We start from the raw sequence: 14,603 nt of genomic DNA, 5'->3' as shown, positions 1-14,603 counted from the left end.
GTTTATTGCTCTCATATGCAAACTAATTTGGTTTTCAGCAACCTTATGAGTAGTGCGTAATTTGGTTTCAGCAACCTTATGAGGAAGGCCGTTCAAATATACGGGTTTAATGCTCATTAATGGATCAGACCACGCTCACCATTGAATGAACATTGGCAGACGTTTACTATTTTCTATTACTCACACGCATGATAAGAGAGGACCGATTGCCGGAAACTCCCCGTAAGGATAACGGAAATGCAGAGGCCTGGAAACCACATCGGCACTTGAAAGACATGTGCAAAACGGGCTATCGCACGCATTAGAGTGCTAACTAGGGTTTAACGGGAGAGCGCTAGTCTAAGTCATGAGTAATTGAAGTTCGAAAGTAGCTGGAAAAACAGATTCTTCGTTTCTAAGGAAATGGAGATTTGAATGCGTGGACGAATGAGCCGCTTTTCATCTATGATCTTGTGTGAATGAATGGAGGGCTTGCAACTAAACCAAGTAAAGCTCCTAAAGTTCAGATGGTGGCTCTTCCCCATACCGTAACATTAGCTACCTACCACTTGATCAACTAACTGCTCCGCTAGGGCAATAAATTACGCCGAACGTTAAACTTGCATCACTGGGTATTATATAACATCTCAACTGAGGAAAATTCAGGTGGGGTGAAGAAACCAGGCCGCCTCATGTTTCAGTTGCTACGATATTCGAGATATCATGATACATTTACATTCGCAATGTACTACTTATAGGGTTGTCGAAGAATTTTCAGCAACCTTATGAGTAGCCCACCGTACTGCTTGATGGTGCCGCTTGATAGACCGTAATAACTAAGTGAGAAAACTAAGCCTTCCAAGTCCTCAGCGGTTCCTTTTGAATCTCGATGCTTATTGTCCCTACTAAGATGGTAAAAACGTGGGGTGAACTGGCGGAAATTAGTTACCCTTTTAGACGCCTATCTCAAGCGTAGCTTAATAAGCTCCTATCACTCACGTGAAACCGAGTTCAAAGCCAGTAATAATAATAGTAACAATAATAGTTCAGCTGCAATATCCTTTAGGCGCATGGTTGTCACCTCATCCCCCAGAAGGAAGCAAGGGGGCTGAGATACCACCAGGTTACCAGGGCCTAAACAGGAGCCAGCGAGGTTCAGAGATCATATTCGAACCAGGAACCTTCAAGTCAGTATTTTTGCACTGTGACCACTGAGCTATCTCCCACAATCCAGCATCCGATGTTCTAGTATCCATATGGCCCAAGTGCATATTCCCAGAATACTAATGGGAAAAAAGAAAAGCAAAAATTAGACGAGACGGAACAATTTCCAGTCACATCAAACAGAAACAAAACATCATCCAAAATATGTATATTATCACATAGCACTATAGACTATGAAAAAAGGTCTCAAAAGCAATAAAAAAGACTAGCTGCTTCAAAATCTACAAGGGGAGTGAGAAAATAAATTCGGGTCAACTTCAATTTTTGAGTATGTTTTCCTCCCACTTATGCGAAGAAAAACAACGGCATGAATATTATTTCGTGACGGAAGAAGTAGCCACATTTGTCTTGCTTGCAGTCAGTGTTTGAGATCGAATCTCCTCGAGAATACGTGAAGCTCCGGAGGCGAGTAACTTCTCTGCTAAGATTCTACCAACTCGTTTTGAACGTGCCATTCGAAGCCGGGCAACCGAACAGATAGGGCTAACATGAACACCCATAAAGACAGCAGAGGGGTCGTCGGCCGACTGCAGTTCTTCCTAAGAAAAAAGGGTGAAGACAAATTGCATGACAAGAGAGTCCTAGGAGTGAGCAATCAAGTAAGTTTGATTAGGATGTAAAGTGATAATATGGGACACAGTGAATGAACCGAAATGGATGATTTCAACCCAAATTCTATCCTTCAAGTGAAGCTGGAAAGTAACGCTGAAAGATAGAGGATTGCCCAGTTGTTTCATTCTTGTTGATAAAGGATTTTCAGTTTAGCTTGATTACGAAGCTTTGGCTCTGACAACGGCGACCCCAAAGCAAAACTCAATGATTTCAAGTGAAAGCATCTTTCAGTGCGAGAAACTGTAATCGCTTCGTCGCCAAATTTGCTGGATATTGTTCGCCAGCATGGGAGTTAGTTTGGAAACGTCAATCATGATGAAAACTGAGGGCCTTAAGTGGACACACAGAAGATGCCACTGCGGCCAGACTGGTAGGCCGTCCCGATGAATAGTTCAAAACGTATAGAGTCAATTGCACCTGGGTAGAGGGGGTTTGTCAAACTGCAAAGTATGAACATTGCTTGCGCTATTGCGGAGGACAGGGATTAGCCTATTAACAGTAACTGGGTGACTGGACGCTTGCTTGTGATAACATAAATGGTTTGCGTGGGGCCGGATGCGCCATGGGTGAGTTTGTAAACCCATTGGAGACCCGAAGGATTCAGATCGGCAGGCAAATACTCACGGGTCCGCTGATAACCATCAATCGGCCCGAACATAACAGAATTACGACGAATTTCGACTATGCATTAAACACTGAGGTGACAGTATCATCCATCAACTATTTTATCTTTCGCTACGATACCATACTTCACACCTACCTGGGATGGCCCAGAATAAATCCTTTCGGTTGCCATGGCTAAACGAAGGTATAGGTGGGGCACAGACAGTTCCCCCTGGTGGGAATTGGAGCAAACTTACCCCGATTTACGCGTCGGAGCTTCGTGATTGACAGCATATGAGAGCACTGGCGTTCTGCAGACCTGGTTTCGTTGATGCAGCTGAGCACACAGGCTAAACAGCTCCAGAAGTTTACCGGCGTTGGTGTTCGTACGCTCATCGCTTACGAGTGTCTGTGGCGTATTTTCTGTCCTCCTCTGCCATACAGACCATTCTACAGCTGTCCATACAGCAGATGTTTGGAAACGCGATCCGATGTCATGCGTTTCGCATGGCATAATGAGCACTGGCATCATTTCTATTAGACAAAGATGCGAAGTCGTCCGTCAGTTTCTCCAGATTTCCGTGAGATACCATAAATCCCCAGACAATTTGTCACACACTGTCTTCTGCGGAACTTCTATCGCTGAGTCATCTAAATCTGAGGTGTATAAAGAGGTGGCAAACCCCTAGTCGGATGACCACTGGTACTGTCATCGAGTACTGTGACAGTGATCGGGCACGTGTTGATTAGAAACTGGAGCAGATTTGTCCATGACAGATGTTGACGACAAATGGAACAAACGATTCGCGGGTGCTTCCGCGATGCTTAGAGTGAGTGCGCCGGTGACTGGAAAGTCTCATTCTACTCAGGCGTAAGCGTCCACAAGTTGAACGAGTCTTCTCCGAACTGCAGTCTAAATCTTTTTGCGCATTCCACTCAACCGAACGACGGCTAACAGTTTGAAATAGAATAACCAGAATAACCATAACCTGAATAACCATGAGGATTCGGAAGCGATGCGCATCGGCCGAAGGAAACATTCATGGATTCAACGAAAGAATTTAACCCCCTGAACGGGCAGGAGCTATTGGTCGTTGTCACGAAGCTCGGCTGTTCCGGAAAACTACCAACACTATCGAATCCCTTCAATACTACTGTCATTTGTTTTTGAAGAGCATAGTCACAAACATAAAGGTGAATACAAGCGACGAATGCGAAAGGGTAACAGGAGAATATGAGGTAAAAGAGAGAAACGTCTCATTCGAATTCATGCCACCAACAGTTCCAGTCAGATGAGATGAATCCCAACGTATGTAAAAATTTTGGTATGGAAACACGCATGTAAAGACCAACAACCTAAGAAGGGACAATGTTGAATGCTCTTCAAGGCGCGGTAAGCGCTAGCACAATCAAGACTCGCACATCAGGCACAGTGTCCATCATACTGGGTCTGGTGTGAGATTAAATGACAAAAACGTACATGAAACGCCATGTGCCACGCATAAATGTGTCATAAGTACACAAAGAGCCCACAATGGTATGAAGGCCTTAGTATACTGTTGTGAAATCAAGTTTGAAGAGCATTTCTGTCCTGGTTTATACTATATTCGATCATATTTGACTTCGATTTGGCGGAAGGCTTTTCGTGATCCCGGAGACGGTGTATCTATCCAATACCGTCCGGTTGGTCATCTCTTCAGGTGGAGACGTTTTACGTCCAAAAAGAAGCTGAAAAAGTGGAGTTCGAGCTACTTTTGGATATGCTGCACCTAAATGCGCAGCCAAGGACAAAATTGCAGCAACCACCCACATTTATCTCAGTAATACCTTCCCTTATTCTAAACATAAACGTTTTTAAAACAATTGTCTTTTACCAGCCTGCCCTAGGCTCCCAAGAACAATTTGTATTTAAATCAATAGATGTGGCACCGCGTGCTACGCAACCTGAACAGTAGTCAGACTATAGGCTTGACAGTCGATGCTGTACAAAGATCTTGGAGTTTCAAGGCAAACGTTACATACGGCCGCGTATACGTGTTTGAACCAAACATAATCTGAACGTGGACATTAAGAATGTGTACCAGGCTGTACGGGGGTTAGGGTTAACCGTTGATGCCCCACTGACAGAACGTTGGAATATTTTAGTCTTTTACGATACATGTGCAAAGCCATGCTAATTTCCTAGTCAAACTAAACAACAAACACCAGCACAACATGAACTCTTACCTACACTTGTTTGAAGGGCTCTGTATTTCAATGTTCCGAAGTTAGCGGACCATTTGAAATGGACGAGATATGTTGAATATAACTATATCCACATAGACCCATGGAACTGGCGGGCGCTTATGCGCTTGCCACCAACGTGCTCATTGGAAACCAACAAGGAGATACCATCAATTCGCTTGCCCTTGCTCCTAATCAAAAACCGCTTTATTGCGCTGTTACGCTACGAGATGATAGTGCAAGCAGCCATCCAATCGTTGGTTTCACATCTGGACCATTGTTAGGTCAGTTTGCTTAGGGAAGTGCGACATTCCACTGGAGTTTAAAGGACCTGAGGTATAGCACCAGCGCTCATGGCTTGATGGGATAGTGGTTGCTACTGGGCCTCCTTGGTTGAGTGCTGACCTCACTCTGTCGGGCTTATATGGGTATTAGCGGTTTGAAGTACTCAGTGCACGTGTCGCGCTAAAGTTAGGATATTTCGGTGTCTTTCACTCGCATAACCTTATGTCTTTATTTCGTTGGACAAGTGGACTGGAAACGGCACGATGGAATCTGGAGTCAGCGTTCAATTTATTCACTAAGTAAACTTGATGAGGGGCTAGAAGGAGCTAGGTGACCAATCATCAGAGTCACAGTAATGCCCCGTAAGCTCAGAATGGACTGGTCACAACTTGTCGTTTGTATCCAGCCATGCTTCCAGACAGGCAGGTTCTATTCATCAAGTGGGTACACGTGAGATCTGGGAATGCGATCTTTTTAGAATATCAAACTTCACCAGTGAGTGCAGAGTAGTCCGTCGTGAAGGACAATCGGTTTCTGAGAGGACTTCCCATCAGAGGCAGTTCGTTAGTTTTTTTTCGGTTCTGTCCTGCACCACATTGGTACTATACAGAGCAAGGTCTTCAGGTCTCAAAAAAAAATCCAAGAATACGCTCGTACACGACATGTATGGTGCTTTTTGAAGGAAAGTCCGGTAGAGGAGCTACTCTCCTGTATTTGACTACACGATTAGCAGGTAAGCAAAATGTTGAAACCAAACCTGACGGATGTGAATAGACGACCTCTGTAAGATGGCCACTATCAGGAAAGAACCTGAATTGATAGCAGCTAAAAAGACCTCACTTTAGTGAGACCATTAAGGGTAAAAACGGGTCTGTTCAAGAACAGTGAGTAATTTCATATCATCTGCATGGCGGACAGAAGTGCCAAAACCATGTCGGTAAAACTGTTCTAAAAAATGCCCCGTCCTATTGTGTATGACCACAGTTTCCCCCTTGACCGAAGTTGCGGTCATGTTTTGTCTGACAAGGAATTGAGAAATAATACGGACATGTAAACTGACCTCACTGCAACTCAAATTCAAATGGGTGATTTCGGAAGTTGGAGGATGTCCTGCTCTGGGATCTGAACCTGAAATCCGTGGTTGTTTGGGCAATAAGGAGTGTATCTCTTCGACATCATTTTCACACACGGATAATGGTCGTTTTGAACCTCTTGGTATAAGATGCGGAAATTCGGCGGATACGGACGCCTCAACATACTGAGCGCCGTCCACACTGAGAACGTTAGCTTCTAGTACTAGGTGGTGTGGATGGCCAACAGAAGGGATAAGTTGGTGCCGGACACCAATGGGTGTTGAGCATCCTCCGTCCAAGTGTTGCATAAGACTCCGTTCTGCTATCGCACTGAGACACGCTGACTCGTTATGGAGATCGGCGAGCACGGAAAGGATGAATGTATCATTCTTGCGGCATTCACAAGCCAAGGCTCCTTGACTCACGGCATGGAAGCAGTTATCCAGGACCTGAAGTCACAAACAAACAGAGTGATTCAGTGGGAGTTTAGCAGCTGATGAAAACCTAACAAGTGATTAAGTAACCGCGCGTGCAATCTGAGACGGTTCTCCTCGGCAGCAATCAATCGCAATTGCAAGGCACAACTGAGGAACTGGCAAAGCAGTACGTCCGAAAAGCGACATGATACAACCTAAGAGAATTACCAGGAGAGGTGCGCGATCCTTTCAGTCAGAGTACTTAAAATAAGATCTGCCACCTCCCAGTTGCGGAACTGTTCCATCCACGAAGTCTCCAAATCCGAAGCTGCGTTGTTTGGCGTTCATTTCCAAGCATGCACTATTAGCACCAATGAATCTGTTTTACATGAGTATCCCTAGTGCCCAAACTTTGCGTCACACGGGTCATCAGATATTTCCTCTGTTGTAACAGAAGAAACGCACATATGACTCTACTACAGTAATGCACATCAACATGGTTCCAACCAACTCAGCTTCCTCATGTCTTATTGTTCTGGTGTCCAGAAGTGCCATGGTGCTGACACTGCATGAAGAACGACTGCCAGAAACTAGACACAATGGACCCTTGCGAACGACCGTCTGTGTAGTTCGACAGTGTGAAAAGGACTGCGCGAGATCCAGCAGACAGAAGCAGCGATGAAAATGGCACGGGCTTCTCTAGAGTGAAAGGTCCCGCGGGTAGTACTATTTTACTGGTAACTTGAAAACTCACGTAAAAATGCCCTCAGAACCAACAACGGTGAGCGCTCCATTTGACTGTAAGCTGGTCACTATGAGCAACAAAGGTGCGTATGGCGGCTCCCGGCCATAAGCAATGGAAAAATTCAAATCAACTACATGGCGAATAGTTATCCATGACAATCTTGTGATGAGGGTCGTTGACCTTTGTGAGACATATACGTATACCTATTCGCATCGCGGCTCGTTCTCCTGCGAGCTAGAACAAAAACGGCACATGTATGACGTTCAGTGCTTTCAAAATACCACACCTGTTTAGGTAACGCTCGAATACCCGAACCCTAGCCTCATGTTTCGGGATGAGCCGTTTGAGGTTCCAGACAAATTCGTCTACCTAGGCAACTGTATCATTTCAATTGGTCTCGCGAAAGGTGATATTTCCATCCGGATCGGGAAGGCCAGAGCAGCTTTTGTGAACCTGTGCCACCTGTGGTGTAGGCGTGACGTCAGCTTAGCCATCAAGGGTCCCGTGTACAATGCTACTCAGCGCGATCCATATTGCTATACGGGTCAGAGACCCTTTCAAAGAGCATAGAGGACGTCAGAAGACTTTCAGCGTTTGACCGTTGATGTCTTCGGGGCATCGCCTAATCTGGTAAGATGAACAACGTTTAAATACGTTGGATAGCATTCAGAATGAATAACTCACTAACGGTAGATGAACTGGTCACACTGCATAGGTTGCGCCAGCTTGGCCATGTGCTCCGTACGCCAGTCGACCAAGATCCTCTGTTTGCAGAGCCACGCGAAGGGCGGAAACGAGCTAGAGGTCAAACAATGACTTGACAGCGAAGTATAAGAGCCAGTACCAGAAAGCTCAGCTGCGCTGGTCACTACTATCTTTCTGGATGGGGACCTGGACCTGGACCATCAATGGTTACAGACACTGTCTGACATCCCTAGTCACGCCCACAACGGTGCTCGTGTATCTAAGGTATTGCCTTCAATGCACGGCTCCCTTCCGAATCCCCCGACTTCAAAGTCCACTACCTAATCCACAACCCAAATCATCGGTGGACGAAAATGTGGCAACTACAACCACTGTACGACAAGTACGCGGTCCTTAGAGCTGATAATGATGATGGTGATGAATCCCCGAACACCGATTGACTGGATGGAAGTGGAAATAACGTGAATCCGAAGCTCGACTCTGAATACTAAGGGGGGGGGGTAATTCAAATTGGCTCCCACAATGCTCGACGTATTTAATCACCAATAAAGTGATTGTTGGAATAAATGCACCAAGCTTCACTATAATATACATTCGGCTTAGACGAAACATTAGGAAGTACGGCAGCACATTTAGTGTTTCTTTACGGTTACGAAGCCAGACACTGCGTGCAAGACCTAAAAACCGTTTGGACTTGACCACTTGTGTGTTCGAAACACAATACACACATAACAAGAATTCCGAATTAGCGAAACTGAGCGTCTTTCATCGACAAATCAAGTGTTACTCTATTCGATAACCTAATTTAGCTGTATCAAAGAAGGCGACTTGAGAATATGCTACGTCCGCCAAGTTCTCGATTGGTTTACCACACACTGCCTAGTATAGGTTCAAATAAGAAAATACTGCTTGGCCACAAAGGACCACGAAAAACACGGAAGGTATCAAGCTTCGGCTGCACGGTACATGCCTTCTGTGAGGTTTGTGTACCGGGGACCAGACCACGCAACTGTTGAACGTATGACAGTGTTACATAGCTGGTGATGCTGCTATGTCCGCTCACTTGCTCCCAGTCGATATTTTGGACTGATTTATTCGTTTACCGTGCCCAAAATATCATCCTACAACAATTCAGATGGCGACCGGCTACCTTAAGTCCCGACTGTCGACCTTCAGCAGAAAGATGGAGTGTGAACATGGAACCATCCTCCTCAACCTCAGAAGTGTCCGAATGTAGATTTCTACTCAAGCGTTATCATGCTCCTGGGGCTGAATATCTGTTCAAGAATGACGGCGAATTCCTCAGTCCGTGCTTGTCTAGCCTGTTTGTGTTTGTTCGGAAGAAAGAGACCGTCCCAGATAACTGGGATGAGTCGATCGCAGTAACCACTTTAAAAAGAGGTGCTCACAGTGAATGTGGTGACCAGAGCGGTATTAGGTTGACTCCCGTTGTAACAAGGTTTCAGGCGTCACCGATTCTTCAGTGTCTTACGGCAGCACGCGATTCCTTGACCCATAATAACGACAATATCTTCCTTACCTGGAACTACATTCCACTACGCGCTAAGGTGATCTGAGCTGCAATTGTCAAATTGAATCATATTTGATTATCACCAACCACCCATTATTCCAAATATCACCAAGTAAATAGCTGACTAACTACCCCATAGATAAAACTAGCAAGTGCAGCAAAAGAGCCTTTAGCAAGCCAGTTCAGAACGGAAAAAAGAATACAGCCCTAAGGTAATAAAACCAACTACACACGCAATACTGCACGTGAAAACAAAGCTCAAACAAGGACCTACCTCATCAATACGATCTGCCCAGCCCAGCCGCTCAATCCCAGCTTTCGCTAGCACAATCGCATCATATCTGACAGTGTGTACAGCGCTATCATCCTCCTTTGTCTTCGTTTCGCTCTCCAGATCCAGCTTGTTCAGACGGGTATTGAGGTTCCCTCGGATGGAAATGAAGTTGAGGTGGGGATACAAACGTTTTAAGGTTGCACTGCGACGAAGGGCGCTTGTACCAACAACGGATCCCTCGGGGAGATCACGGAGCTTCCGACCACGATTTTTGGGAGACATTAGCACGACGTCCTCTGGGGAAGTTCGGTCAAACACGCAGCCTAACACAAGTCCCTCAGGCATAGATGTAGGCACATCCTTGAGAGAGTGCACCACAAAGTCCACTTCGTTGTCTTCAAGAGCTCTCTCCAGTTCCTTTGTGAAAAGACTTTTATCTCCAATTTTTGAAAGCGCAACATCTAAGATTTTATCGCCTACGGTGGCAATTTTGACAACCTCAAATTCCAATAAGTTGTTCTTGGCCCGTAGCATATCAATAGCCAAGTGAGTTTGCACCAGTGCCAATTGGCTTCGACGTGATCCGACGCGTATGGTCCTTACATTTTTTCCAGACATGTAAAGGCCGAAATTGTGCTATGGTAGCTGAAATACAAAGCACAAACAGGATTCACACGTGACCAAAAGACGGATGCACAGAGGAGCATGGGGTTTATGACCTAGCAGACGCTTTAATTGATTTAACCCTGATGCCTGAAATACTCAAACCAAATGGATAAAGTGATCCTGCGCTGTCGTAATGTGGATTATGTTATGCAATCAATCAATCAATTTATGAGCTATAAACCGTGTGCCATAGGTACACTGATTCCGGCTGCTAGAGTTTCGATCAGCGGAAGGTGGGAGAGTGTGGGACATAGCGCCAAAACTTGGAGGCGAAGGCATTTTCAGTTAGTTCGGGAACTGACTAGCTACGAATTGAACAGGATAGCTTTGATGCACAAGCGCCACTGAGGCGCACGGAGGCCACGTATCTGATCTCTAAAGCAGCCTGGACTGCATTGCCACAGTGTGAATTCTGCCCTTGACGTCTTTGCCGCTATCACGTCAGCGTCAGATGTCGAAGGTTGACAAAAGCTGTCCTAACCTTCCAAACTCGAGAGGTGAACTTGTCGCCAGCTGGTACAGTGAAACTTATACAACTGCCCATATAAACCGAGTCGATTGGCTCGTCTGCAACCATGACGTTCGGGTTTGATCCAACCCAGTCTTGTAGCTGCACTTTAAAATTTGCAGGTGTGAAGCGCATGCTAAAGCATGCGGCAGTTATTTGGGTTATATAAAATGGCCTTCATTTTTCAAGGATCTGAACCAAGAGAGAAATATCATCCGCATACTCAGTGTCTGTGAGCAGACGTCTAGGGAGCATTTAGACCCCTAAGTTCTCAGAGGTGAGCGAGAACGTTTTAAGAGGCACAATTGGAAGGGAAAAGCGAAACGACGCAGCCTTGCCCCACATCACTGGACTTAGGCGAAATCTTGCAGCACACTCGTGACCATTCACAGGAGTTCGCATACAGAACTCTCACAAGTAACATTCATTTGGAAGCGATACGCTGAATCGCCGGACACCACCAAAGTTACTCACACTCGAAAGTCGTTATCATTAAAATCGACAGAATGACATCAGTGTTCAACACTGATGCCTTGCTACCGTACGATCGACAGAGCCGAAAGTAACTTCCAGATCAGGAAGACTAATGTTGGACGTTTCAAGGAATGGCGCTCTCCAAGAATTTGTGGATGCATCCTTGGCCAGAGAGAAACCCATCTTGATTCTCACGAATCTGTCTCTCCTGATAATTGATCAACCTATGCAAAATAACGCCGGAGAGCACAGCAGATACGGGGGGTACCAGGCTGAGGCCACGTATGAGGTGCTTGTGTCTTTTTTGTCAGTTGGGCGGACAGTCAAGGAACTGCATTCGACTGGCATTCTGTTTTAGTTCCAAGCCTTCTACAATATGGTTGTGGGACCGTTCTTCAGGACCTCAATATCTTCTATGAAGAGTGCGAAATATCTGGTCAGGTGCTTAGTTGAGTTAGGGGGTTGACATCCCAAGCTAGGTTTTTGTTGTTGATGGCGAGATGGTGGCGATGAGCAATTCAGGTCCGCTGGGCTCTTCCAGCGGTTGTATTGAAGGAAACCAGAGGAACTGTTTTTCCAAGTGTTCCATCCATCACTCAAGACAACGACTTTGTGAGTGGATTCTCGTTCCGTCCTTTTCGCATATTGTTTCGCTGACAATTGTCTTCCTTCGACCAGTTGATCAAATCAGCTGAACTAGGGCCAGGCTGTTGTTTGCCCCAAAAGACTTCTCCATCTCCTAGGCTTTCGTAATCCACCAGTTTTATCAGTCACTCCTTCAGCTTTTGAGTATCCGGTGTTTGAGGGATCTGAGTACGCCATCACAGTTGCTTGCATGGCCTTTTTAGCAGCAATAAGATCTTCCGATGCGGTCGACAAGTTACACAGACTGGACCTTAAAAAGTGCACTCAGTTGGCTGGATCTGTCTGCGGTCGCTAGGGAATTATCAAGTCCAGTCAAATTACGACAGAAATTCAACATCTGCTAAGCAAACAGTTCCAAGAGCAAGAACGATCGTAATAATGCTGTACAGATAGACCGCTGAGTCACTGGCTTCGGACATGGACCCTCAAAGGTTCTAACACTCGCCGTTCCGGTCAGGCTTCTAAATCAAACACTACGAGTGAAGTTTGAGGTTTTCTCAGTAACTTGTACGTGGGATTTCGGAGCAAAAGGCTCTGACCGACCGGGAGGTACTTTTACTCTCGCACAACTGGCCAAATCACCGGTGCTGCAGCTTATTTAAACGTTTCTTCTGAACACAGTGTTCTTGCAAATATTCCTACTTGACCTCTTGTTCGACCGAGGATGAGAACGAGGAAAATACAAACAAGCGTCCAAAATGATGGACAAATCTGCGCACCTAACCGTTCGACATTCGACAACAACACCGATGACCGGTTCCTAAATCAGCAGCGAAGAGTAGAGACACCATCCTAGACGTCGCTCGGAAAAACAAAAACATACTGTTCAAATACATGAGAACTCGCCGCAGAAACAAGCCATCCGCGTTTTCCTTGAGGAACGGTGAACCCACGAGTGACCCAACAGTGGTATCTGAGGTTTACAGAGAACGCTATGCAGGTCTGTATTCAGCCCCAGCGTCCTCGTCACATCCACTCTTGTCAAGGCAGCCTCTAACTGAATTGGTCTTCACTGTGGAGAACATCGTCAACTCTTGCACAAGATCAACCCATTCTGCGCGTTGGGGCCCGACGAGGTCCATCCAAGGATCCTGAGGGAAACGTCGTCTACACTGGCAAATCATTTATACCTGATGTTTTGTCAGTCGCTTGACGAAGGTCGCCTTCCCTCTGCTTGGAAGGAAGCGATTGTCACGTCAATCTACAAAACTATCGCCTGGCAGCTACAGGTCTATGAGCCCCACTAGCGTGCCGTGCAAGGTGATGGAACGCATTCTGAAGCGAGCCATCCTAGATCCCCTTACTTCCAGCAACAGGATATCTCCAGCTAAACACAGCTCCCAAACCGTTCTTGCGTGACAAACATGCTCGTGTTTATAGACAGCGTAACTCAAACCAAGGACGAAGGACTCATACTGCATGCCATATTTTTTCGAATTCTCAAAAGCATTTGATAGGGTCCCACACGTCCCGCTGCTCCTTACGGAATTCTTGGAAGAACCCTACACTGAATCAAGACATTCCTATCAGACAGATCATCCCGAGTGAGAATAGGCTCGACCTACTCTTCTCCAGCGCCGGTCTCCATTGGAGTTCCTCAAGGCTCCGTCCCGGGGCCACTGCTGTTTTTGATCTACGTCAACCACCTTCCAGATGTTCTTGCAAGTCCACGTCTACTCTCTGCAGACGACTTGAAATCCTGGAGTTCCAATGCCAGTGCCCTCCAGATGGGCATAGACGCTGTAAGGCAGTGGTCGTTGGAATGGGACCTTCCAATGAATGACGAAAAGCGCGCCCATATGTCATTTGGAGGAGACTCAGTAAATGCCTTTGTTATGCATGGTGAGAAAGGACCATAAAACATCATGAAGACAGGCGCCAAAAAGGTCTTGGGTATCTGCGTCCCCTCAAACTTGTCCTTCTCACTGCACCATGAGAAATCAGCTCAAAAGGCAATCGCCATTTTACGGATGATCCGACGCACCTTCTCCCGTATCACTCGCACGGACTTCCAGATACCCTATGGGGCCTACGTCAGGCCGCTCCTCGAATACGTCAACCAAACAGTCTACACAGGATGCACAAAAAATGGCACTCTTACTGAGCGTGTCCAGCGAGCCGCTACAAGAATGGTTGCCGGCCTCAAATCCGTGGACTACGAAACGCGTCTCGCGATGCTTGATCTCCCTCCCCTGGAGTATCGTCGCATCCGAGGGGACCTAATTCTTACTTATGCCCTGTTTGAACAAAGCTTGGCAAACAGGTTTTTCACCGTTGACCCAGCAAACACACGGCGGGGACATGGTAAGATTTTCAAGCTCACAGCGCACACATTCATTAGGCGAAATTTTTTCTCATTTCGAGTAGTAGCTGCGTGAAATGACCTTCCTCCGACGCTTTCTTTAACCCAGTTCAAAGCACTACTAGAAATTTCTTTATGCGAATCCTCGCGCTGGCAAGCATACTGCCCCGCACTCAGAACATAAAGAGCAGTGCTAAACCCTTTTTTCACTTGTGCCTTTCAGGTGAACGACAGCCGCTGAATGACAAGAGCAACACCGACCCGGGAAACCTGGGCAAAAGCCTCGATCCTCTGTATCAATCCTGAATTCGTGAATCCGTGACAAAGAGATGTACCGC

At 46.2% G+C, this 14,603-nt stretch overlaps 1 protein-coding gene across 1 annotated transcript; it reads right to left on the bottom strand.

The window, feature by feature from the left end:
* Positions 1-1,229: 1,229 nt before the first annotated feature.
* Positions 1,230-10,307, bottom strand: T265_13160 (hypothetical protein; the record flags this gene model as incomplete). The annotated part of the gene is made up of 3 exons (XM_009167467.1): positions 1,230-1,742; positions 5,987-6,448; positions 9,671-10,307. 3 exons carry the CDS (start codon positions 10,286-10,288, stop codon positions 1,518-1,520), a joined length of 1,305 nt encoding a protein of 434 aa, XP_009165731.1.
* Positions 10,308-14,603: the final 4,296 nt, after the last annotated feature.

The sequence above is a fragment of the Opisthorchis viverrini genome, assembly GCF_000715545.1.
Source record: "Opisthorchis viverrini unplaced genomic scaffold opera_v5_41, whole genome shotgun sequence".
NCBI classification, from domain to species: domain Eukaryota; kingdom Metazoa; phylum Platyhelminthes; class Trematoda; order Opisthorchiida; family Opisthorchiidae; genus Opisthorchis; species Opisthorchis viverrini.
Note: the sequence above shows the minus strand (reverse complement) of the source record. Positions and strands in the feature narration are given on the sequence as shown.